Source organism: Falco naumanni, chromosome 8, assembly GCF_017639655.2.
Source record: "Falco naumanni isolate bFalNau1 chromosome 8, bFalNau1.pat, whole genome shotgun sequence".
NCBI classification, from domain to species: Eukaryota; Metazoa; Chordata; class Aves; order Falconiformes; family Falconidae; genus Falco; species Falco naumanni.
Window position 1 is genome coordinate 6,890,562 of NC_054061.1, and position 25,155 is coordinate 6,915,716.

At 48.3% G+C, this 25,155-nt stretch overlaps 3 protein-coding genes across 6 annotated transcripts; 1 reads left to right on the plus strand and 2 right to left on the minus strand.

Moving 5' to 3' along the window:
* Positions 1 to 21: 21 nt before the first annotated feature.
* RBM22 (RNA binding motif protein 22) lies at positions 22 to 8,348 on the minus strand. Of its 2 annotated transcripts, XM_040602834.1 has the most exons (12): positions 8,216 to 8,348; positions 7,458 to 7,511; positions 6,481 to 6,510; positions 5,331 to 5,463; positions 4,957 to 5,057; positions 4,617 to 4,789; positions 3,849 to 4,049; positions 3,170 to 3,334; positions 2,665 to 2,753; positions 1,973 to 2,104; positions 1,102 to 1,258; positions 22 to 237 (listed from the first exon to the last, which is right to left on the minus strand). In XM_040602834.1, exons 1-11 carry the CDS (start codon positions 8,267 to 8,269, stop codon positions 1,128 to 1,130), a joined length of 1,263 nt encoding a protein of 420 aa, XP_040458768.1. In that variant the 5' UTR covers positions 8,270 to 8,348; the 3' UTR covers positions 22 to 237; positions 1,102 to 1,127. The 2 variants fall into 2 exon arrangements, with proteins under 2 accessions (XP_040458768.1, XP_040458767.1); XM_040602833.1 differs by lacking the exon at positions 22 to 237 and having other exon boundaries at positions 812 to 1,258.
* Positions 8,349 to 8,583: 235 nt separating this feature from the next.
* Positions 8,584 to 21,998, minus strand: DCTN4 (dynactin subunit 4). 2 transcript variants are annotated; one of them, XM_040602830.1, is made up of 14 exons: positions 21,796 to 21,998; positions 20,052 to 20,122; positions 19,443 to 19,621; positions 18,482 to 18,525; positions 17,607 to 17,714; positions 16,986 to 17,006; positions 15,984 to 16,057; positions 15,528 to 15,640; positions 14,097 to 14,206; positions 12,979 to 13,052; positions 12,505 to 12,559; positions 11,917 to 12,024; positions 11,422 to 11,519; positions 8,584 to 10,677 (listed from the first exon to the last, which is right to left on the minus strand). In XM_040602830.1, the coding sequence occupies exons 1-14, from the start codon at positions 21,928 to 21,930 to the stop codon at positions 10,464 to 10,466; spliced, it is 1,404 nt and encodes a 467-aa protein (XP_040458764.1). In that variant the 5' UTR covers positions 21,931 to 21,998; the 3' UTR covers positions 8,584 to 10,463. The 2 variants fall into 2 exon arrangements, with proteins under 2 accessions (XP_040458764.1, XP_040458766.1); XM_040602832.1 differs by lacking the exon at positions 16,986 to 17,006.
* Positions 21,788 to 25,155, plus strand: SMIM3 (small integral membrane protein 3). Of its 2 annotated transcripts, none has more exons than XM_040602838.1 (2): positions 21,788 to 21,894; positions 24,319 to 25,155. In XM_040602838.1, exon 2 carries the CDS (start codon positions 24,320 to 24,322, stop codon positions 24,497 to 24,499), a length of 180 nt encoding a protein of 59 aa, XP_040458772.1. In that variant the 5' UTR covers positions 21,788 to 21,894; position 24,319; the 3' UTR covers positions 24,500 to 25,155. The 2 variants fall into 2 exon arrangements, with proteins under 2 accessions (XP_040458772.1, XP_040458771.1); XM_040602837.1 differs by lacking the exon at positions 21,788 to 21,894 and adding an exon at positions 23,581 to 23,660.

Genomic DNA, 25,155 nt, shown 5'->3' on the forward strand with positions numbered 1-25,155 from the left:
GGAAGCAGTCTAAGCAAAGCATTGAAAAATTCAAATATTTTAATGTGGTTTTTTTTAAAACAAGCAAATGAAGCTTCAGAACAGGTCTCATCATGTTTTGCTTACAGACAGATGTCCACAGATCCACTGCGTGAAAGCAGCTGACATACAGATAAACTTAAAATCCTTCAGCCACGTGCACATAGATCTTACTCAACAGTAGGCTCCATGCAGGACATGGTTGCTCCCGGGCAATCACTATAGTTGGGGCACAGAAAGAAAAGTTTCAGGTCTTAAAACAGGATGAAGCGGGATCCATCTCACAGTTTAAGAGGAGACTGCATCCACAGGCCTCAAAAGCCCCAGTCATGCACCAAATATACCCCAGACAAGCTTGCAGCTGCACTGCATCCTCCCCCTGCAGCTGTCAGCACACAAGCCCAGCCTCCGGGGCCACGGAGGGGCCTTCGCTGGGCTAGAACTGGCCACTGCATGTCCTGCCTGCACTACCTGGGGCCTGCTCACATAACTTAATACTTGTCTTGCTCAGGACGTGCAGGATCAGAAATGAAGCAACAAAAAGGGTTTGCTTTTGGTTTTTTGAACAGGAAGTCAAAAAAAAAAGGAGGGAGAAAAATTCTGTGGCAATAGTAAAGCAAAGCCATGGGTTTGGCATGTCTGATAAGCTTGTTTTTCAGCTCTTATTCAGTCCTGGTTTAATATCTCATTAAAATAATAAGTCATTAGTTACATGACAGAGAAGAGTCTCCGGTTACATTTAAATAGTCCACAGTGTTCAGACTGAAGATATCAAATGGGCTTGAAAAGGGGGTTGGTTTTGGTTTTCCAGAAGTTTATTTCAAAAGTGTGCAAACAGGATACACTGAGAGCACTGTAATTCTGGTACAGCTGATCCACAGACCCTTAACAGCCCTTCTGTCTGCCCCCCTGCCCCGCCCCCAACACTAAATGAAAGACCTGGGATGTATCAACAATCTGATTAGCTAGCACAGACATGGAGCTCAGCTTGCCCAGTGTCTGCAAGCAGGGAAATAAGGCTTCTCTAGCTCACCCACAGCTCAACATATGGTGCTACCATGGTAACTAGAAAATAACATGTACTTAAACGATGACGGTGGCACGACGTGCTAGGGACTGCTGTGCTTTCCCGCGTGGGCACCCATCCTCTGGGGATCTTGAGACGGGTAGTGAATGGGGCCTGGGGCTCTCATGAAGGGAGGCGGGGGCCCCATGGCATGGAACATGTGTGGTCCAAAACCTGCAGAAACAATGTTGGCAGCTTCAGACAGAGGAACAGAACAACCAATGCACAGGAACTGCTGCTTGAAACTACTCACAGATAACAGCTGGCTTACAGCTATGCCTTAGAAAGGTGCACATCTTCCATGAATCTTCAAATCCCCAAACTCCTCCTCCTCTTGCCAGTACAACTGGAAGCAATCCCTACCCAACATACAACCTTACTCACAGATAAAAGCTGGTAGGGGGGACTGGACACGCGTCTGTAATGCCAGTCTAAATGCTTCCTACTGAACTGTGGAGCAAAGCAAATATATCCACAGGAGTCTGATGTCCCATGAAAAAAAACCCACAAAAACAGAGGGCCTCCATACAGATATATATACACACAGCCAAACAGGCTGGCATTCAACCAGCTGCAAAATTAACCTTTAAAGTTCAGGTTAATGTGGCATTTACACAGCCAGCAAAAGCACTGAGCAGGTCTCAGTACCAGTAACAGGGCTTCCTGACATGCCTGAGAGTTTGCAAGTGAATACATACCACAGCAGGCAGCTCAGTTTAATCAAACTGTGCTGACAGCTCATTTCAGATCATCAATTTACACTGTACGATCAGGGAACGAGGAAAATCAACTCAGGGCATACCTCAGTGCTACAACACAGCCGAGTAAGAGGACTAGAAAGTCTAACACCAAGTCAGACACCCCCACTTGAAGGCAAAACACAAGTACCTGGAGGTGGTGGCGGAGCAATGCCAGGAGGAGGTGGCAAGGCAATGTTAACCACAGCCGGAGGGCCACTTGGAGGTAGGTTGAAGTAATTTGCAGAAGCCTCCTCTTCTGCAGCTGGAGGAGGGGGGAGAGCTGCAGAAAAAGTACATGGTGGTTATGAAAAGTCTCTGTCAAGATAAGCTTGTATGGTGGTGTAAGCCTTCAGTGAGGAGGCACAATCAGTTCTTCCACAAGGGCAAACTGTTGCTACTATTGCACATATGAACCAGAGTGAGAAGCAGGACCACACTGAAACTCCAGAACCAGTCACCATTTTTCTTCACCCAAAACCAGCCTTGCTTTTTCAATCATACAATACTCAGTGGATTAGGAAAACATTAACCAAGCCTTAAAAAGCATGGGTTGCCAGTATCTCAGACCTCAGTCACTTTAACTCAGCTTTAACTTTTCATTCACCACATAAAGAACTCCCTTTATCATCAAGAATTAGCTTCTAGATAAAGTTTGCCTTCCATCCCTGCTGGATCTGCTGCAAACCTACTACTACTACAGTAGTAACTGCCTGCTCTGGGCTCACCAGTGCCTCTACTGTCCTGAGCAATGTTACAGTTCTCAAAGGTTTAACATCAGCCCCTCTCATGGAAGCAGGTGAGGTCAGCATTAAGTTTCAGAGATTAAACCAGCTCACTTACCTCCGGGAAGTCCTGGAACTGGCTCCAGCTTTATCCCAGATTCTGTAGTACCTTCCTTGTCCTTTTCTTTTCCTCTTGCTGCCTGGGACCTAAAACCAAATAAAAAGTTTGAGAACAAGGATGAGAAAATGCAGGATAAGCAGATATTCATACCACAATAGTTTCACATTATCTAATCTGCACCCGTTGCTTCAGGCCAAAGATGAAAAATTCACAGAACAGAGACAGCTGGTACAAAGTGTGCAAACAGTGCTTACAGGAGACAGATTAGAAGTAAAACTACAGAAACTCAGGCATAGCCCTCAACCAGGAAATCCTCTACACAATTGTGTAATCTCCAACCCAGATCCCACTGCTGAAAGAAAACCAAACTGTAAAAGGACCCCAACTATTTACCAAATCAGTATCTACTCCAGCGTAATATCCAATCCTGCTCGTCAACATTGCACAAAGAGAGAAGAACCTTGTGGCAGTATCCTCAAGGCTTCCTCTCTGCCGTACTCACCTTCCCCATTTGACATTGAGCCTGCGTCCATTGACAATGAGTTTGTTGAAGGATTTCTCAGCAGCCACTTCAGCAGCTTGCCGGGTGGCAAACTGGATGAAAGCACACTGTTGCCTCTGCACTACAGTTATTGTCCGAATCTCCCCAAACTGGTAGAAGTGATTTCTGTGTCAGGGGAAAAAAAAATTATTATGAAACACTACTCCTCCTAGCTGCAGGGTGCACAGCGGAGGAGGATCTCATCACATGTTGAAACAGATATGCTCAGATCCTTTCTTTTCTCTGTCTCCAGTTCAGACTAACCGTGACAAATTAGATCTGTTGTCCCTCTGTGCAATTAAGGAGCAATAAAAACTGCAGCAGCTTTTCTCAGCAGCTAGCTAGAGGGAGGCTGTGGGACTTTCTTGTCAAAAGGGTAACAGAGTAACCCCAACAGCTCAGAAGGATGACTCATCTTTAAAGAGAGAAATTTTAATCAAAGCATCTGAAGTGTGCCTGGTTATCTGTTCTCCAACAAGCTGGCACTCCTCTGCACTTCCCCACCAACCAGTCCCCATTAAGGAAAAACTAAAAGCCAGATTTATTTTTTTCCTTGCAAGAGAGATTTCCTCACTTGAAGATGAGCAGTAATCAAACTGTCAAATAAAAAGCCAAGGGCAATACAAATTCACCAACTCACCTGAGATCTGATTCAGTGATAGTATCTCCAAGCCCTCCAACATACAGTGTAGTAATAGTCTTGTCATCAGGGGGGTCTAGACGAGGCATGGTTGATGCTCGTTTCAGAAGTTTATCAGCCACAGGATCATTAATTCCATAGTAACGATCTTTGATGTTCTGATCAGCCAGAGGATCATCTGGATCTGTAGGTTTCTCATGTCTAAGGTTCAGCAAACACAGCATTTCACACCACCAGTCGTAGCTGCATCAGATTATGACTGTATCTGCTGCCTTCCCTTCTCAAGGCCTCTTTTTATATGCTTAACCCTAGTCACATAACATCCCAAAATGGAACAAAAAGCCATGAGAACTTAAACTGCAGCCAGGACTGCCTCAAGTTCTGAATGAATGGCACTTCTGACAGCTCAGCATTCAACGCTACAAAATACAAGAGCTTGATTTCAAACAGCCTCTTGTTGAAATACAAAGATCTCTGATTGAGGGGACTGACGCCACAAGGGGAAAAAATGAACTACGCAAGAGAAGAGATGTAGTCACTGCTTCAGCAAAACACTACACAAGACCACACAGCTAATTCCTCACAAACACACCACAACAAAGATTCATTCACTGGCCCTGCATGTCAACTGAAAGCATGTTTCACGCTGACCCCAATCGCAGTGCTACCTCTCCTGTCCACTGCAGCGCTTCCTGTTCCTCAAACCCCAAGAGCAGCTGCTGTCTCTGACCCCAGTGAACAGATTCACTGTTTAAGCTGTATCTGTACCTGTAGGGACACTCTTCTCCTCTCTTGCATTCTCCTTTTACCCAGAACGAACAGATGTGAGGACGGTTACGTTTATAGTAAGGCGTGGTCCGAGCCAGCTTCAACAGCATATCGCTGGTAGAAGTAGCTTTTCCTAGTGCACCAACTGGTCTAGTGCCATCAGAATTGGATATCTAAACAGCAGTTAAACCACAAATAATTATGTATATATCACCATTGAAAACTGATGCACAGAATCAGAGCAAGAAAATGATTTTAAGATAAGCTAGGTCATTCTTCCCGTTTCCTCCCCCATACACATCCACACACAGAAAGCATGATTAGAACTACACTTTCTTACCTCCCGTTCCATGTTCTGGGTGTAGTACTCTTTATTGACATCAGACTTAGGCATTTCATCCTTAAGGGAAAGTCCTGCATCCCGGACTTGAATAGGCAAACCTAGAATGAAACAACAAATCTGTATGAAGCACAAGCTGAAAGAGCAGAAATAGTTATTGCAGTCTTCATTAGCCAGACATAACTCATCTACTACTCAGGTATACCACACTGCCCCTGAACCTCAGAAGAGATGTGGTCAAGACCTGTTCCTTTCGAAGACCGTCCAGACAACCATGCCAATTACATGCACACATTTAAAGACATTTCATCAACTTTCATTTCAGAGGCAAGCAGACCACCTTCTTCTCTTGGTGTACATTTTTTGGTACACACCATATTCCAGGTCAAGTAGACAGGTCTGACAGACATTCTTCAGCTTGCTGCATGTCTGGCATACTTCTGTTTTCTTGAAACGCATACGAACACCAGGGCACCAGCGGAACACTGTGAAAGGCCTGGCACAAATCTGGAAGACAGAAAGTCAACACTTGTATCACCATCATGCAGCAATGAAGGTTATTACATGGAAACGTGACATCCAAACACATCTGATTTCTTTAAACCATAAATACAACTTCTTCATCTTAGTGCAAAGATTCAGACCTCAAGAAATATTTGTTTCTACTTGGTGCCTTACTTTGACAGAAGAAAGTTTTAGGAAGGTGTTTTTTTCTTGTTGTTTTTCTGATTTATTACAGTAACACAAATGCTGAAAGCAGACCTACACCAAGTAAAAACAAATTCTCCTCCATTCCAGGTGATGTCAGTATAGAGCTACTGCAGATAAATTATCAATTATGTGTAAATCAGTCACGAACATAGCAGCAAGCCCAGTGAGAGGGTTTTTGAGACTTTTGGTCCAGAAGAAGACTACTGCTCTCTCTTATCTGGTAGAGCGATGATCTGCTTCTGTTGCATGTACAGTCTGAGGAAGGGAAGCAAGATTTCAACACATACCTTTTCCCTTCCTCAGATGACAATTGATAAAAAGGGGCAAAAAACCTCCTTTAATTTCCCCTCAGTCAAGACAACACTAAATATTTCATGCTCTCTCAGAAATGGAAGTGGCTTATTTCTTAGACAGCACAAACCACCACACAGCCACAAATAACATATTCATAGCAAAACCTAAATTCCAGTTATGCACCACTTACAAGTAAAAACAAACTTCCAAGAGAACATATGAGATCACGTAAAATGCTGAAATACCTCCAAATATAGTACAATATTTGCAAAAACTAATTCCGATAAACATGAGCAAATCCTAAGTCTTCAGTAATTTTACTATTTTAAGACCAACTGACTTTGTCTAACAAAGTGCACAGTAGGCTGACCTAAAAATGTATGTGGTTACATAAACATTTTAAGTTGTTAACCCAGACAAGCACTTTTCTGAAGCTGACAGGCTTTTTAATGTTAAAATGTATTATTCCTAGATGTGTGCCAATTTATATATTCTTTCTTCAAAAGACAACAAACATACCTTGCATTCTTTTCCGTATTTTTCCTTGGTCTGAAATATAATTAAAAAAAAAAAAAAAAAAAAGAAATATCATCAATTCAACATAAAACATATCACTGATGTTACAGCACAGTGGTTTTCTCCTAATTGTGCTGCATTTAGACTCACCCACTCTTGTGTTTTGGGTTTACACCTTGGAAGGTCAACAGGACAAAAAATCCTAAAAAACTCTCAATCCATTTCTGTTTTAGAATAATTCATTAAGACACAGTATTGCAAGTCCCACCTCATGTAGTGATGAAAAGCGAAAATTAAATGGAATATTAATAGCTATTATTAAACAAAGATGATGTTACAGGAAATAGGTCCATGAAAATAAGCAGGCTTTGAAGTATTACCTATACCAGCATTAGGGTTATGTTTCACAAAAAATATCATCACCTTTCAGCAAACTTGGTGGAATGGAAACGTGAAGGGAAGATAACATAAATGTAGGTCATACACAACTGGACTGAGCACAGAGAAAAGCAACATAAAATGGACTGACTCACCCTGCACAGAGGAAACCAAGGTAAACAAGGACTGAAACTACCGTCGGACAGCCTTCATAAAACAGTTTCAACTTATTTTTACAGGTGCATATTCTTCACATTTTAGAAATTTTACAAAGCTATTTAATGTCTCAGCAGCTCACTGTTCTCCATGTCACACGATTTACCAGTACTAAAGCTTTGTTTTCTAGTATTTCCTGCACTCTAGACACTGGACTGTTACCATATAGCTCTCCTTTTTGACTGATCTAAAGTCACATACCTAATGCCATGATAACACATACCAACAATGGCTGGAACAAAATCCTGTTGTGCAGAACCATCTAATTAGCAGTGCATGCCCACCTCAGCATCTCCTCCTGTAGCCAGGCTAATTTTAGTCCCTGAAACCCAACAGTTCTAGGGCCACCACAGAAGAAAAGACTGCATGGTCAAACAGGCACATACCATTCGAATATATGGGTTTTCTCCAAGACATGTCTGGCACAGAATAGGGAAATCCTGAATAGAGCAAAAAGAAAGAAAATCAGAAATGTGCAACAAACTCTATCACCGCAACCGCATCCAAATCACATTTGAACTAACATTATCAAGTTAAACTAATCAGACCGTTTGAAAGATGCAAAAAGCTTCATTCAAAAAGTCCCTGGGAGAGCTGCAAGCCATAACTCGAGGCCTGTACTATGAAAGAACTGCCAGCTACCAGCTATTCCAGTCTTTAGTAAAGCTTAAAACAACAAACAAGCCAAAACCGTTCTCTTGACATCTTAACTCTTCAGCGACCTGACTGCAGCAGATGACCCCCCCCCAGCTATCCCTCAGCATCTATTGTTTGCCCTGGGCCCACCCAGGAAAGGCCTCAGCTCTACGGAATGCAGCCAGGGGCGCACGACGGCCCAGCTCAGCCCTCCCAGCTACCGGACACCCCAACCCCCGGCAGGGAAACGACGGGGGAGCGGGGAGGTGGGCTGCGCCCAGAACCGAACGTTTCCTTTCCCAGCCAGCGCTGCCCATAAGAAGCGCCCAGGTCACCGCGGCAGCCCCTTCCCAGCCGAGGGGACCCGCAGGGACACAGCTCCCCGGGGCCACCGCCCCGCGCCACCTCGCCTTACGGCCTTGCCGCCCCCACCCGCTCCCTCACGGCAGCGGAGGACCCCGCCGGCAGAGGCCCGCCCCGCTTCTCCCCAGCCGTTCCCCGGACTCACCGCGTCCTCCCAGTTCTGCCGGTTGTAGGTGTTGGAGCCCAGCGATGTCGACATGGCGGCTAGGCCCCGCTCGGCTCCGCTCCCTTCCCCTCAGCCGCCGGAAGCCCTCGCGCCGCTCCGCCTCGATCCCGGCAGGCGGCGGCAGCCGGAAGTGACATCACTTCCGCTAGCGACGTGCGGCGGCGGGATCAGCAGCGCGCCGCGGGTCAGGGGGCGCGCTAGGCACGCTGAACCATAGAGCTGGGCTAAAAGGGCGGGAATGGCCGGGGCGGGTGAAACTGCCGGGAACATTGCGGGGGGGTGACGGGCGAGACCACTGGGGAATTTTATTTTATAATCAACCACAAAGTAAGAACCAGCGCAAAGAATCCGAGAGCCACGTTTGCTTTATTGAAGGTCACTACACGACGTCAAGCATAAGGCAACAGCCGCCTGTCGGGAAGGGGCAGACGGAGGGGCACGCGCCAGGGAGCAGGGACATGCCAGACACCTTTCCTGTCGCCTACAAGCACCTACGGGAAGGGAAAAAAACAACTCACCGAGCTAATTAGACCTCTCAGAATACCATGAATCAATGCACCTTTTTATTCCTAGTGAGAAAGGCCCAGCTCGCCCCTGGAAAGCTTGTTTCCCTATTAGTGTCACAAGTATAGCGCCTGTTTCGGCTACTGGAGAGGAAAAGTGGCGGCCAAAGGTTAAGTGCTCTGTTACCTGGACAGGTAAAGCCGCAGCAGGGGCTAGCACTACACATTCACTACGAACTACAAGTCTTAAACTCATGCTGTACATCTGCACGTCACCTACGTGAAGTTGTAAACAGGACGCCTCGCTGCTCAGAGACCTGCTGCAGGATCTAGGCTGCAAGGTGCATGCCACCCCGGGCACACCGAGGTTCCTCGCACCAAGGGAGAGGTTTTCGGGTACTGCACCACCTCCCCCAAGAGCAGGCAGTCACATCCCGCCCGGCCGAGCAGAGGATGCGCAGACCCAGGCTGGCAGAACCATAGCACAAGTGTCTCCGGCTGCTATTCACACCCTTCGCAGCATGACAGCACATCAAAGCCCATCACAAATGTTTAACAAAGGTCAGTGTCTGAACTGGGAATGCACTGCAGGAAGAGAGATCTCACCTGCTTGCACTAAGCTATGCAGTAACTAGTAATTCAGTGCCCTGCATACGCTGCTATTAATTACTGATTTTAGCTTGGACTACAGCCAAATTACACCCTAGAAGAGTTACCTAACAGTACAGTGTATGCTAGTTAACATATAACTGTCCTTCCACCTTTATACCTCCCTGCCACCCACCCTAACAGGAAAAAAGAGTATGAACTCAAACAGCTTCTGTATTTTTATGTATACGAGGCCTAATCGTAACACTCTCCAGGTTTCATACTCTGATCACTACCCCTATTAACACAGGTTTACTGGTGTGAAGACTGCCAGGCAGCCTCTGGAGCATGCCTGCCTCAGTCAAGAGCTGTAGCAGAACCTGAATTCCCAGCTTGCAGCGCATCATGCCATCACATCGACCTGCACAACAGCAGGCTGACAGCAAGCTCAGCTGCCAGTCAAATCCATGAACACTACAATACACTACAGTTTGAGTTTAAATGCAAACTGATCATGTCCTTTGTGATAACAGATCTATCACCTCGGCTAAGCAAGCTACATATGCCAGAGTGGCAGCATTCTATGTCCCAATCCCCCACTGCTGAAGTATTCTATGAGGAAGCAGAAAACCAAAAGCAAGCATCGTGCTGCTGCCAGTAACTTGCCAGTAACACAGCAGACACGGCCACCTCTTAAAATGTTTGCCTGGGAAGGACATAGCTCTGCGTGCAAAGAAGTTGTTCACTATTGAGCATGTAACATCAGGTTTGTGGGCTGACATGAAGAAATAAACAATATGGGTTTTCTTGTGTTGATAAAACCAAATTCAGCCAGGTGTAGTGCAAATCTGGAGAAAGCAAGATCTTTCTCTGTGTTGAAACACGTGCTGCGAGTTAAACTAGCCCGTGGCGGTGTGGGGAAGCAGAGCGGTAGTTAGTGGGCACTACAACAAGAAGAGAGAGAACAAACCATCCCAAACCACGGCACCTCAACCACCTCCTCACGACCCGGCCGGGGCCTGTGGCACACACCCACACATCACAAAGGAGCTCTCACAGAACATTTCACCAGGTGCTTTCTTCACTGTAACAGTCCATCCTGCGGCCAGCTGTCGGGGCGCAAGCATTGGGAGCGTTTATGGGAGCACTGGACCGAGGCTGAGCTCCACATGATGGGTGAGCCAGATGACCTCTGAGGCATGATCACCTTCCTCGCTGGGCCGGATTGGAGCAGCGAGGTTTTTAAACTCGTGCTTCATCTTGAAACTCACGGTCACTTCGCCCTCTTCTTTCTGTGGGGTGACCTTGATGAAAACGCCTACCTTATTGGCTTTTCTGAAGGCAATAACACTGCAAGGCAGAAAACAAAAGAATGCTGGGTCAGCCAAATTTTCAAGCAGTAGTTCTGAGAGATTTGTTCTGATACCATGTGAGAGAGAGACTCAGTTTATGGCTGAATATGCCCTGCCAGAACAGCTGCCCTGGTTTCTGGTTTCTAGCTTAGTCCCTGCTGCTCTTTTTGCAGGAGGCCCACAACCCTTTCTGCCTCATGATCAGAACATCAGCACCCGCTTTATGCTGACAGCTGCTGACACATCTGTCAAACAGAACATGCTTGCTTTGGCCATGGGAGTTATGTACACAGCTGTGCAACAGTGAAGGACCATGGTACACAGGTCAAGTTGCTCTGTAAGAGGCTGCAGCAGAACATATTCCATTGTGAAGGCTGGAGGCAACTCTGTCACACACCCTGGTGTGTAGTTCTCACTGCTACCATGAACCCTCTGCTTGCAAAACAAAAGGATCACACAGAGTATTCCTGGGGAGAATTAGTACCACCACCTACAACTCAACTGCTGTAACGGCACACCTTGCCTCAAAGGGAAGAAAAGACTCCTGAACAGTCTAAACCACAAAAAGAAAGATCTCCATTGCTGATCTCTGACCCACCAAAAAACCCCACCACCCCACCCAAGAAAACATGGGAAAAAAACCCCCAGCAAAACACACTAAAGACAGAGAGAAGAGCAAGTTCCTTGGCTGAAGTGCCAAGTGTTTAAGGGACACAATCCCCGCAGGACAGAGAACACTCACTCAGGGTCATCCTGAAAGTCTTGAGGCTCTGCCAGTTCATCATATTCTGCTGCAGCATCTTTGCCAGCCAGAATAAGCTCCTTGGGAGGAACAGCCACCTGAAACAGAACACAAAGAGAAGAAGCCTTTCAGCACTGATCATCACCTATGCTGCAACCAGGAGAGCACCCTCCCCTTCTGAGGGCTGCTTTACTACAAGTTTAACGGAAAAGCGAATCACCCTCAGCTTTCCTCCAGTACCACCTGGTTACCACTCGGCCAGTGAAAGACTGTTATTTCTCCCTTGGGTTCTGGGTCTCAATGAACAGTCAGCATTTCAAAATACTTTATGAATTGATGTTTACATTGGTAACAGTCATTTAAGCTCCAAGGAGGAAAATGCAACACAGTCAGCAGGGACTGAAGGACATATGAAAAGTATGACCTCTGGAAGGATAAGCGGGAGTAGTAAGCCTTTGAAGAGGCTTAGGCTCACACAACAGAAGGGTACAATACCTTGGCAGTGCTGTTGATATTGTCAGGGTCTCCCTCCTCACACTCCAGCAGTGTGACATGCGTGATGTTCTCTACTGGATTGGTCAGAGTCAGAAGGACTTGGCTCTCCTGGGGAGATTCAGGAATCACAGTTCAAAGAGCAATTATTCTAAAATTCATCATTACTGTTAGCACCTCCATCTTCTGTGACTGATCAACACCTTCAAAAATTGCATCACATACACTTAAGGGATGGATAGCTAACACCCCCAGTCTGCAGGAAACGTGCCAATGCCATGCAGCACTCTCTTAACAGAAGAAATACACATCTTTGGAATGTAGCCAAGATCAACCCCACACCTTTTATTCTTCAGGTACTGGCATGTGCTTGGGATGCCAGACGTCACATTGCATGGTAATCTACTCCCGCAGAGTGGTAAGTACATGCAGTGTTACTCTGACTACTCCCTTAAAGCTTGCACCCTCTCTAAACAGAGCGAGCAAACCCCTCAGGGAACAATCATCACATCATGTCATCTTCCAAAAACATCCCACATTTACACCTCCCGGCTATGCCTCACCCTAAGAGTGTCTGGAAAAACTACTGACCTTCATGTAGCGCAGGTTGGGAATAGACATGATTCTCACTTCAGGGATATAGTTACTACAAAAAGAACAAAGCAAGTGACCGTGATTGACTGTGTTGCTGCCTATAACCTACCTCTTGAAGGAGGATGTATTCACAGACATCCAACTCATTTGATACTATCAGAGCGTAGCTTATGTCAAACAGAAAAATGAAGTGCCCTTTTGCTATATAAGCTTAATCCTACAAATTCCTACTACAGTGTGGGGCTGTCACAGCATGCAATGTCTATTTCAAACTGCTGAAATCTTTAGTAGATCAGGACACAAACCTATTACAGATAAGCTAAATGTATTTAAAAATGGGATTACACCATCCTAAGAAATGACACACCCATACAAGAAGTCAAATCAAAGAGTACAAAAGAAATTAAAATAGAAGGCATTAAGCAAGCATAGATAAGCAGTTGTTCTCCCCAGTCCCTATATCTTACTTACACAGCAACCAGCTGGATCTTGAATTTGATAGATGTTGGATTGAATTCTGGTTTGCTCAGGTTATGTTCACATTTCTAGAGACAAAAATATTTTTGTTAGCACCAAAAGACAGCATGCAGTCAGACACTGAAAAATCAGAGTTGTGAGCACCGTGCCACTTGCCACAACATTACCAGCCTTTAGCACAGTGCACATAAAAAAATACCTTGGAGTTCGTGTAGCCATCATTGTGTCAAGTTATTGATACTCAGAAAAAGTCATACCCAGCACTACCAGTGCAATCTCAAAAACATGACAGCTGGAACCTGACTTAAAAAACATTTGGACACTCAGTGGCTGCAGCTGGAAGAAGGCACAAATACCTGCAAGCCCTTTGACTTATGCTCCCAGAATCCATAAAAAAAACCAAACTGTTGGAACTCAAGACTGATCTCATAAGCTACTCTTCATATACAGGCTCAGCCAGACATTACTTATTTCTGAGAAAATATTATGCATTTGCAAAGCATTCTGCATCTTAAATACAAGAATTTTGCTCTGTTACTCTGAGAGCTAGGTAAATATTCCTGTTTCATTGAGAAAGCAAACAGCTTTTTAAAGACCGTGTAGTTAAACCAGCTTTGATTTAATTCTTGCTTGTCTTCACTTCCCAACTTTCCGTTTTTATTCTCTGAAATATCCTCTTTCTGCCTTCACTCTAAGGACAATCTTCAGTATTCTGCACCGCCTCTCACTAATATTTTGTTTGCTGACTTGATTTTTGTCTTTAGCAATAGCAGAATATTTTTTTAATTCCAACTATAGTGGCAGCCTTCTATGATTTATACTGGAAGCCTTCTATGATTCCTTGGCTAAGCAGAGCACAAAGACCCTGATGTAAATCCACCTTTGTATCTTTATGTACCTTTGATGATGTTGTCCCCCTTTCATAATCTTTATCACATCAGAGATGGGACATCCTCCCTCATCTCCTAGTGCTGTTACCAGTAATTTGGTTGAGAACTTTCAACAACTAGAAGCATTTGAGCAGTTTCTTTTAAAAAGAAATACACAGCCCATTTCCCACAACCCAAGTTCTGCAAACATGAAAAAAGACTTTTTAATATTTAATTACCTACCCGACAGCGCAGCGAACGTTTGATCAGGAGGTGCTTATGACGTGGGTAGAGCTGGGAAGCGCAAATCGGCTGGAAGTCAGGCTGCAGCAGACGCTGACGCAGAGTCGTCACTGGGTGCACAACAGAAAGCAAGACAAATTATGTCTCATTCAGGCATGGAAACTCGAGCTACACGCTCACTGGCCTAAGAGCAAGCATGCCTTGCACTGTATGCCGACATGCTAATTTCACCTGCACCCAATACTTCAGAAGCCACTGGCAAGTATCATTGTTTATAGCAGTGAATGAATGAATGGAAGGCAAGAGCTGTATAAAGGGCTGCCCTGATGGGGCACAGTAACACAACTGCAACATCAGTGCCAGCCCAGGAGAAACAAGGCACCCTGATCTCTATTCAAAGCTCAGCTGGGGCAGAAATGGAATTTTGTAATCATCTAGAAAATAAGTTCTTTTCCTCCCCAAGGGAAAATAAGTTTTCATAGCTTTGTTACGTTCACAGCTGGGTGCTGCACAAGTACAATACACAGCTTCTCAGCAAGGAGTTTGCAGAACTTGGACTCACACATAGAATTAGCGACTACATAGTTCCCAAGGCAAGGAACTTCCAGCAGCCAAAATTTCCCATACTTTTCCCAAAAAAACCAGGCTCCTCACTCTTCCCAGTGTTCAAGATGCAGTGAGCCACCTGGCACCATTTCCCTCACTGCAGGGAACCATGAAATTTGTCTGCTTTACCAGCATCATACTCTCACAATGCTGACAAGTCTCATGAGAAAAGGAGACCAAGATGATCTACCCCCTTCCATAAACCCTTCATGAATGAATTAATATTGGCAGACTTTATAGGCCTGCAGGACCACCGAGAACATCTGTCCCACTTAAAGCCACATCAGCAGGAAGTCCACATTGCATCCTGTATCTGCTCTTTTATCCCATTCACTCCCAAGTTGGATTGATCAATTTACAATATTTGCTGATTAAATCATGAGCCAGCTAAATAACTGGCAAGTGTACGCAAGCTGGTCCAAGCTGATGTCAAAGTAATGCGCAATTGTTACTTAACAGGCCAGTTTTGGTTCCAACTCCCCCAGCAGCTCAGCTACTTCCTTAATTCCTGCTATTATTTGAAAAAGGAATCAGCTCTTTTCTCCATCCAAAAGTTGACACTTGACATGCAAAGAAAGTAAGGTCAGCAAGAAAATGAAATAATTGTTAAGAGGCTTGACGTATTTAGCTCTGAGCTTTCCATGTACAACATGAAGTTGAGGCTGCATTCAAACTTACCATCTAGTCATAAATTCCCCACCGTTTCAATCCCAGCATAAAAATTACTAAAATCTCAGGCCATTAGGAACCCCATGGACAAGTTTCGAGGCACTGCTCATGTTATAAAATGCAAGGGCAAAAGGTGACAGAATATTATGGTGTTACCCTCTGTCAGATTGATTGGCCTCGTGTAGTAATCCTCAGGAAGAGGTTCCACTTCTTCCACTGCATCAGCTGGCTCAATCTTGATCTCCTTCTGGTCCTCTCCTTCTTTCAGGCTGAAGCAAAACGAGAGACAACTCGGTCATAAAATATGGCACACATGCTTTGGCGGACAGCAACAGCAGGGACTGCATTGTAACACAGAAGGCAGTGAGAGCTGAGACTGCAAGACAATAGCAACTGCACAAAGATGTGAGCAATCACTTTTTCCTGAGGAGAAAGTAAAACATCTAGAGCTGCTGCACAGAGATGCCTGAGGATTTGACATCTCTCTAAAGCTCCAAAGAAGAAAGCTCCTTTCACTGCTATCTGCTAATACGTTTGTCATCTTTCTGAAGTTGCTCTCTTGCCTACACCTCCTATCCTTCCCACAAAGGTAACCCCAATCCTGAGACTCACGAGAGTCCAGCAAGGGCGCTGATCGGTGCTCCTGGCCTCTGGCGTTGAAGTCTGGTTCCAAGGCCGTATTTGTCCTACAAGGAAAAAAGGAACTGTCAGTTTCAGGTTTGCTTCCTGCCAGGACAAAAAGACCTACTGCAAACTCATCCTCTGAGCTGCATGATAAGCATAGGGAGACAAGCAAAGGAAAGCAAACAGGGGAAGGTATTCAATGCCTTCCAAGATATTTTTTTTCTGCTCAAAATGTTAGTAAGGAGAAAACAATTGCCACTGCACTGCAGACGGGGAGAGACAGATGTATGCAGCTCCTGCTTACAAAGCTTTTGCTCTTTCCTTAAGTCACCAGCTTGCACTACTGACACACTTCCCCTTGATCTTCTCTTCAGAGCAACTGCATGTCAGGTAGTACAGAATGAGAGCTCAGCTACCAAAAGAACTGGGCTGACATGGGTATGCATCCATCTGAAACACTCTGCAGCACTGCTAGAAGCAGCTGGAAGGTTCAATCTCCTGCAGACCTCATTGCCTACAGGTCTCTCTTACCAGGCACCACCAGCTGGCAGGAATAGCTGAGCTACTCCTCAGCTTTCTACAGCTGAACTGTACACAGCATGCTTGGAGGCAGAGATCTTTCTGGGCAGGACTGAAAATCTGAATTCTCACCAAACAAGAAATCTGAGCATCAGCCTACCCTGGTGATTTTTCAAGGATCAGATTAATGTAGTGCCATTTGCTTCAGGCAGACAGACGGCTGTGTCTCAGCCCAGCTCTGTGAAGGACTGCTTTTCAAGTGTACATTACTTACCTGAAGACACTGCCTTGTTTGTAAACATAGATAATTTTTTTGTAAGTTACCCTCTAACTAACTAGCCTTCATGTGCATTTGTTCTAGACACAGCCCAGTTAGAGGCCCTGAGGCAAGATGAAGAGTAGGATCTGTTACTCCCCTTCAGTTGGTACCATGAGACCTTTAACACCAGCAGAAACTGTGAAAAGACTTACCACTACGTGTATAGTGTGTTGCTGTGGAGAGCCCCCAAAATAGCAGCAGGTAGCAACGGAGACAAAAAATGCAGCCATAAGACACAAGCAAGGGCACAAAGCAAGCACAGTTAATTGAGAAGTAGCAAGCATATGCAGAGTCACCCAGCTAAACAAAGTAAGCATTTACCTGCCAGTTACAATAAACAAGTCATTCAAGTCACAACCAAGTCTTAAGGTTAATTTCAGTTGAGATTTCATGCAGAAAAGTGCCAGACAATCCCAATCCTAACTGTTACTGAGCTGTGGTATGCAACTGTCCTAAGAAAGAGCTACTCCTGCTATCATGACTTGGCTGCACTGCGTTTCACTGCTGGATAACATGTTCTTTTGCATGGCAAGTGTAAACCCTTCAGGCATTATCAGAGAGCACTGTGAGAGAGAGAGGCAGTGTAATACACAATAACGGATGTAAAACTACTTGTCCCTAAAGAAACCCATGTGCCCTAGCAAATTTATTCACGTTGTTCTCGATAAAAAGAAGCTGAGCAGCCCTACTGCGCTACCAACTAATTAATTTTCCACGCTGAGGCTGTTGTGTATCACTTTTCCTGCTCTGAGAGCACAGTACTCCCAGCTCACCGAAAAGGCTAGGGGCACGTAGCTGCGGCGTCGCATCAGCTTCTTCCGGTCCCGCTCGATCTTCTCTTTCTGAGCCAGCTGCTGGTAGTACTCAACCAGTTTGTTAATCTGGAGGGATGAAAAGGAACAGATACCCAGTGAAAGGGGAACAAATACCAGATCAGCTGCATTATTTTCTTGTGAACAAGCTGGGGTTCCTGCTACTTGTTTCACTCTGCTCCTAGCACTAGCTGCATTTTGAATTATACATGTTACAGAAGCCTGTGCGTCTTAACATAGCTTAACCCACACTGTGGGCAACAAACTGAACTGCCTTTGGGAATGATGTCTGTCAGAGAGCAGCGTTCAATTACCACTTTGCAGTTAGGCAACTGAGACTTTCTTTGTGCATTTGCCACGACTGGACAGAGTAATATCATACAGCCAAAACTGAGCAATTTGGATTAGCGGAGCAAACAGTATCTTTCCCCCCACTGAGGCTGATTGTATTTAGTGGAGAGCCTTAACTGATGACAGGGAAGGGTAGTAAAGGTGCAGTTCTGTTTTCCAGATCCCAGACAAATTCTTGATCGGAAAACAGCTTTTTTCACATACATACGCAGCATATTCACTGGTGTCGTTTTAACAGCACCATTAGGTATGACGTTTTCAACTGAGTTTCTTCTGAAAAGGAGATTTTATACTGTGATATCCACAGGAGAGCCTCTAAGAGGCCTTCCTTCCATTGAATTCAGTCAAGGTGGAGATTAGGAACTGCAACTGGTATCTAAAGGATTATACAGATGCAGAAAAAGTGATTGAGAGGGCCTGGTGCCTCTAACAGCTTTTTCTAGCTGATGCATCTCAGCCTAAGCATGACCCTCCCCCTCACTCACCCTCTGCGTGTGAGGATTCTCCGGCTCCTGCCAGCCACCACTAGCTGCATGAAAAAGAGAAAAAACAAAGTCCTCAGGAGATTTCCAGACTCCACACAGAAATCACATCTAACACACAACTACCTTGGTTCTACTCGTGCAATGACATTCCCTATTTTTGCTACACTTACCATTGCAATTCTGTAAGCTCATGCCTGCACAAATATACACATCTGAAAGCTTTTCACAGGCAAGTTTGGCCTGAAGGACCTTCATCAGCTTTTATACTGTGTTTTTAAACAACTGCTGTTCGAGAGATACTCAGAACAGCACCTAGAAGTCACTTCAGCAGCAGGTACGTGAGCATACAAGAATGGTCTCTTTATTAGTGGCTGCCCACATCTCTGCAATTTCAGCTCCCAGACTTCAGTCACATCAACACCAGAAATCAGAAGATCTGCTTGGTCTACTCAGTCCCGTTTCTGGAGCCTGACAGATATTTTTCTGCACACCTTACGCACCAAGAAATAGATGAAAGCTTTATTCCAGTGCTGTCATGAAAAGAAAAACCAAGTACAAACACTGACAAGCAACTCTGGAATAAGCCAAAGCAAACAAAAGTGATGGAAAATAAATTAAGATATTTATGCTGTCAGACTGAGTGGCTTCAAAGACTCTGAATGTACACAAACAAGATCCCAGCTATGGGGACAGCACACCAACTAAGAGCCCCTCATCTGACAGCTTTCTCACTAGTCAAGTAACACAAGCATGGAAGTGGGTCACATGTTCCACTAACTCATCTCTTCAGAGGAGACTTCAGCAACAAACCATTTTCCTGTGGATTTCCAACCGTGACTCAAAACCTTGGCAGACATTACATACATCGTATGGACAGAAACTAATTTTATTATCTATTACCTTCAAAACACACACTGGGCTCCTGCTATTATTCGGGTTTCTGCCTTTGACTGTCACTTACCAACAGACTTGTCTGCCATGCCAACATCCCGGGAAGTCCAGCGGCAAAATCCACAAGCCAAATAATATGCTTTCTTCATGGTAGTCTTGGCCGGGTCATCGGGAAGTGGAGCAGGAATGCTCGTGGCCCGGGTGGAAAGGGTATGCATGCAGCAGGGGCAGTCAAAGCAGTTAGCACATCTGTAAAGACGAAGGCCTATAAGACAGTGCTCTGAAAAAAGTCCCAGACCAAGGAAAATGCTCTCCACAAGCAAATCCAAGATTAAACCAATGGACCTTTTCGTCTTATGCAACAGCATTAGGGAAAATGGGCAACAGAGCCATCAACAGGAACAGGAGGGATTCAGAGTCAACAGAACAATGGCAACAGTGAGAAATACTGGGTGATACTAAGAAACCCTTTCTATTAGGGGAGCAGGTCATCACAAAAACTAAAATGTGAAAAACACATGATACCTCATGGAAAGACACTTATTCCCCAGAACAAACTAAAAAGAAACAAGAAGTGATGGAATTTTTTAAGACTTTCAGATACATACAGCCAGGTGTCAATTAAGGAGAGAGCTGTTTAAAATAGGGAGTCTTGATGAAAAAGTCAGAACAACCTTACCTATTCTTTTTCAGTTTGGCTTCAGCTGAAGGCATGTTTTCCAGGCAGCTGGGGCAGTAGTGAGAGTCCACCTGATGAACAAGACAGTCACATCACACTTCTTGACACGCATTTGTCTAGACAACATGCTGGCAGCAGCCTGAAACTCTGCCCCACAATTTAATGAGGCTTTGTGTCTGGCAAGACAGGTGAAGCCAGGGAAGACTCCACAGATTTTTTGGTACATGGAATCTCAGCCCATGTCAGCCAGATTTTGGTCTTCAATAATATAAGTCAGAAGGTTCCTTAAGTCAGGATAAATTAAACAACTATGCCTAGTAAATGGGAAAAGGACAACCAGGCAGGTGTTGACCTTTTGCAGTTACCAGAATTTCATTTTTCAGCTTGAACGACTGCTTTTAGTATGTTATTTTCCATTTATATCTAAATAGATTCTGCCCCTGGTCAGATATATACACATTTCAGAAAACGCTTGTATCTGTCTGCTGTCAGAAATTAATTTTGTCAATTAAAACAACAGGAGCAAGAAGGCCGTCCCCTTCGTGAAGGGAAAAACACACCAGTTATTAAACGTGGAAATGCACAATGACCACATTCATCACACTAAAGTGAATTAATGATGGATGCAGCCTGGTGAGAAATGTATTTTCTACTCTCCAGAGGCTTTAACATTTGTGCAGAGATACCTCTTCTGAGGTCTGGGTTGCACGGTCATTCTTCTCAGGCTTTTCAAACCTATCATAATTCCTTCATTCACCCAGAGTTCCACCAAATCAGTTTAATATCAGTTTTATTACGAGGACTGTGAAATGACATGAGCAGCCCCAGGATGAAGGCTTGCCCGTGTTCTGCTCCGCACAAAAGCAGTGGTCCTGGCAGGCCCCACGCACCAGGCTATGGCTCTGGCCTGATGCTAATCTACAGCTTCAGGCTCCAGCCACTCGGGACAAAGAGCCAGCCCTCCGCACCAGAGATCCCACTGGATAACGTGGGGAAAAGGCCTGTTCGGGGGTAAATGCAGTCACAGCCAACGCTCCCAGCCCCGTCTGCATTCTCACAATGGGCGCGACGCCCCCTGGCCTGAGCACGCTGCCTTGCCAGAGCCCGGGGGTGCTGCTGTGGCGGCGGCGAAGGCCAACGCACCCAGCCAGGCTGCGGGCCGCCCACTGGCCCCCCCGCTGCGGGGCAGGGCCGGCCCCAACGGAGCCCCCGGCCCTGCTCGGCCTTCGCCCCAGGCCGGGCCGCACGGCGGGGTGTGGGGCGGTGGGTGTCCCTGCCGCTCCCCGCCCGCGCCCGGCCGGGATACGTGTGGGAAGGGGGTCCTGGGCCGCCACGGGGAAATATGTGTGGGTAGGGGGCCTCGTCCGCCCCTGCCAGGCCCCGCGGCGGGGCGGAGAACCCCTGAAGCCCCGGGCGAGCCCCGCTGTGGGGCACATCCCCTCCGAGGGAAAGCCGCCCCTCACGGCAGCTCCCACCGCTGGTGCGCATGCCTCAGCCAATCACAGCCCGAATTCCCTCGACTGACAGGCGTGCGAAGCCAATCCAGCGCAAGACACCACCCCTTCCCTCATCCGCGGCCAATCACCCCACTCCATGGTAGCACCGCTGCGCCGCCGTACCAACCAATAGCAAGGCACAGACGAGTGAGCGGCTCGAGAGCCACCCAACCGATGCGCGCAGAGCGGGCAACGTCCCGCCCCGTCCCGCCCGGGCTGCCGGCACGGCGCGGCCCGGCCGCCGTTACCTCGTGCGAGACGCACTCCAGGGAGCGGAGCTCGCTGCAGTACCGGCAGAAGTACAGCTGCGATAGCGGCGCCCGCATCTCCTTCTCGCCGCGCACCAGGTACAGCACCCGCTCCGACTGCAGCAGCGACGCCATCTTGGGAGGGGGCGGCCCCCGCCGCGCTGCCGCCGTCAAACGTCACCGCCAGACGTCACGCGCCGCCCTACTCACGTGACCCCCGGCGGGCCGGGGTGGTGCCGCGTGTCCTGCCCGGTGCCCGCCCCGCCGGGCCGTGAGGGAGCGGCCGGGCCCAGCCCAGTGCCCGCAGCGAGGCCCCGGACCGCCCTGCGCTGGGAGCCGCCGGGGCCGCCCGCCTGTGGCTGCTTCGCACATCCCCGCGCTCCCGGTAGCGCGTTTCTGCGCCCCCCTCCCAGTTCCCTCTCCCCGAGCTTCCTCCGCTTCCCGCGCTCCCCCCGAACGCACATGGGGCCAGCCTTCTTCATCCCCAAAGGTGGTTTCTCTTCCCCAGTCGCTGAGGCAGGATCCCGGCAGAAACAACCGCCCCGGTGCCGTGGGGTCAGCAGCACAGCGCCAGGGCCCGCTACGGTGTCCCGAGCCCACAGCCTGCAGCAGCAAAGCGCCCCCGGCCTGCCCCTGCCATCAGGGGCCCGGCATCACGGCTCGGCCTGTGACACCGCTGCCCCATCACCCTACGCCTGTCCCTGCACAGCACCGGCTGCCAGCCCGGCCTCTGCCCGCCGCCTGCCCCTGCGGCTCCGGAGGAAACCCCTGCCCTCGAGGATCTGCCGCCGTTCCTCATAAAAACCCACGTGCTTTTTATCCAACAGCAGCAGCTGGAGGGGGATGCACTGTTGGGAAGGCAGGGAGCGTTGCCTAAATTCCCAAATTAACTGTATGTTAAAAAAAAAAAAAAGTATGTACACAAAATTTAGGTCATTCTGACCCACTCTTCCAAGTCGTCAAATGACCCACCCTGTCAAGTTGTCAAAGCTGATGAATGAAGGGAGTTTTCCTGGTTACGATTTTCAGTAACAGGAGGAAGCTGCCCGCCAGTGCGCTGCTCCCAGGGCAGCAGGGAACTGTGTGCTGGGAGGCCAGGGGTGTCTGAGAGCAGAGGAATCTGGCATTTTTCCCCAGGAAAAACAGGGGTGAAGGGTGCAGTGTGTGGGCCCCACTGTGGGTGACTCCAGGCTTGTGTCCCGGTGGGATAATCTGAGCATCCCACCTTGCTTTCTGGGGCCGGCCAGGAATAGCTGCTGCTGGCTTTGCCCTCAAGCATCATGAGCGGAGCAGAATATTCCACTGGGCAGTGGATGCGCCGTTCCCAGCTGGGCTGAGGTCTGCTGCCTCCCTAGAGACGCTCTGCACCCGCGTCTCTCTAAATCAGTCCTGCCCTGAAGCCCCGGGGAGCGCTGGCTGGCACCTCACTGCTGGGGTTTTCGGTGGTTTTACTTTTCTCTCTTGCCCCGGGCCTCGGAGGCAAGTGGGCACATGTGAGCCCTGCTGGTGGTGAGGCGGGAGGGGAACAAGTGAGAGGAAAAGCCCTTCATTAAGCTGTTATGCTGGGAAACATCCCCCCCCCCCGTGCCTCCCTGGCTCCTGAGACCTTCGGGTTTGCTCCAAGTGGCCTTTACCCGGTGGGACCCCGTCCTGGAGGACCATAAGCCGCAGTCCTTTATCCTGGTGCAGGAAAAAGATCCTGCCTGCCCGCCCTCCCTTCTCCTGGCCCCCCTCCCCTGCCGCCCCCCGCGGGCCGGGCCGGGCCGGGCCGGGCGGGGCCAGGCGGACGCTCCCTCCCCCGGCGGGGTCCTGCCGCTGCCGTCGCCTCGAGCCGGAGCCGGAGCCGGAGCCGGGCAGCGCCGCAGGTAGCGGGGCGCGGGCAGGGCATGCGGGCAGGGCAGGGCGGGCAGGGCAGGCATGCTGCCGCCGCCTCCCCCCAGCGGCGGGGGCTTGTGCCCCACCGGCCCGCCGGAGCCTGGGGCGGTTGCGGGCGGGACGGGGAGGGGGCTCAGCCCGGTGCTGTCGGTCGCATCACGCAGCTGCCCGGAGCCCCGTCCCGGCCGAGGGCATTTGCGGGACCCGGGGGGTGCAGCCCGGCCCCTCAGCCCGGAGCTCTGCTGCTAATTAAGACGTTAACTCCGTGACTCAGCAGCAGGCACCTCGGGGGTGGGGGGGTGGGTGGGAGGTGCGAGGCTCCCCTGAAGCCGGGGGGCTCCAGCAGCCCTGCTTCCACCGTTTCCCCACCCAATGACCCCTCGTGAGTGACCAGTGGGGCGCCTGGTTGTGACTTTGCTTTATCAGCTCCTTTAACAACAATAGCAATTAATAGGGAAGTTTTTTCCCTGGGCTTTTATCCAGCTACATCAAAGCACTCTATAAATCCTGGGGCTTCTCGAAGGAGGAGGCTGGACGTGACCGTTGGCATCTCACTGGAGAGAGCGGCGGGGTGCACCGTGATGGGGGTGTTCTGGCTATGGGAGGGATGGAGGGGGCTGCCCCATCACCTCTCTGCCTCTCTTGCAGGATGGACTTCTCTGACTCTGCAAGTCCTGCCGCCCTCCCCAAGCACATCCTGGACATATGGGTCATTGTCTTGATCATCCTGGCCACCATCCTTATCATGACAGCCCTGGTGCTCTGCCCAGCCACCGCTGTTATCATCTACCGGGTACGGACTCACCCCATGCGCAATGGCATCGTGTGAGGCAGAGGCAACGAGGGACAGACGGCTTGCTGGTCGGGTGGCCACAGCTGTGAGAGATGCGTGACTTTGTGGATGTGTCCAGCTAGAAACAACTCGCTCCCATGAGGTAGACAGGCTGGTCTCACCTTCACTGGTGACCCTGTCTCCTTCCAGGCAAGTAGCAAGGAGTGGAAATGCCTGGCAAAGTTACTTCTTCTCTGGAGTCCCAGCTGTCAGGGTGGTCAGGAGAGAAGGGTCCAAGCAAGATGGATGTGGCTTCTGGTTGTGGGTTCAGAGACTCGGCTAAAAGCATCAGTAACAGACAGAGGCAGTCCTGGCAGCACAGCAGACATGCAGCTGGCACCGGCTTCTCCTCTATCAGATACCTGCTGAAATTGTAGGAAGACCCTATGGGGTGCTTGGTTCTTCTGGGTCTCGTGGAGCACAGGAGGGTGGGCAGCCCCTGCCAGCCTGCCTGCCCGCAGGCCAGCTGTGCTCGGTGCTCCTTCCGATGGCAAGGCCCCCCAGCACACTGACCCCATTGCAGGGGTCTGTGCTCCCCTCGCCTGGGCCAGCAAAGCAGGAGGAGCAGAGGGGTTTGTGCCCAGGCAGTGGCAAGGGACTATGCAAGCTCTTACATTGCCCTTTGCTGTGAAATAAATGGACTTTATTCTACA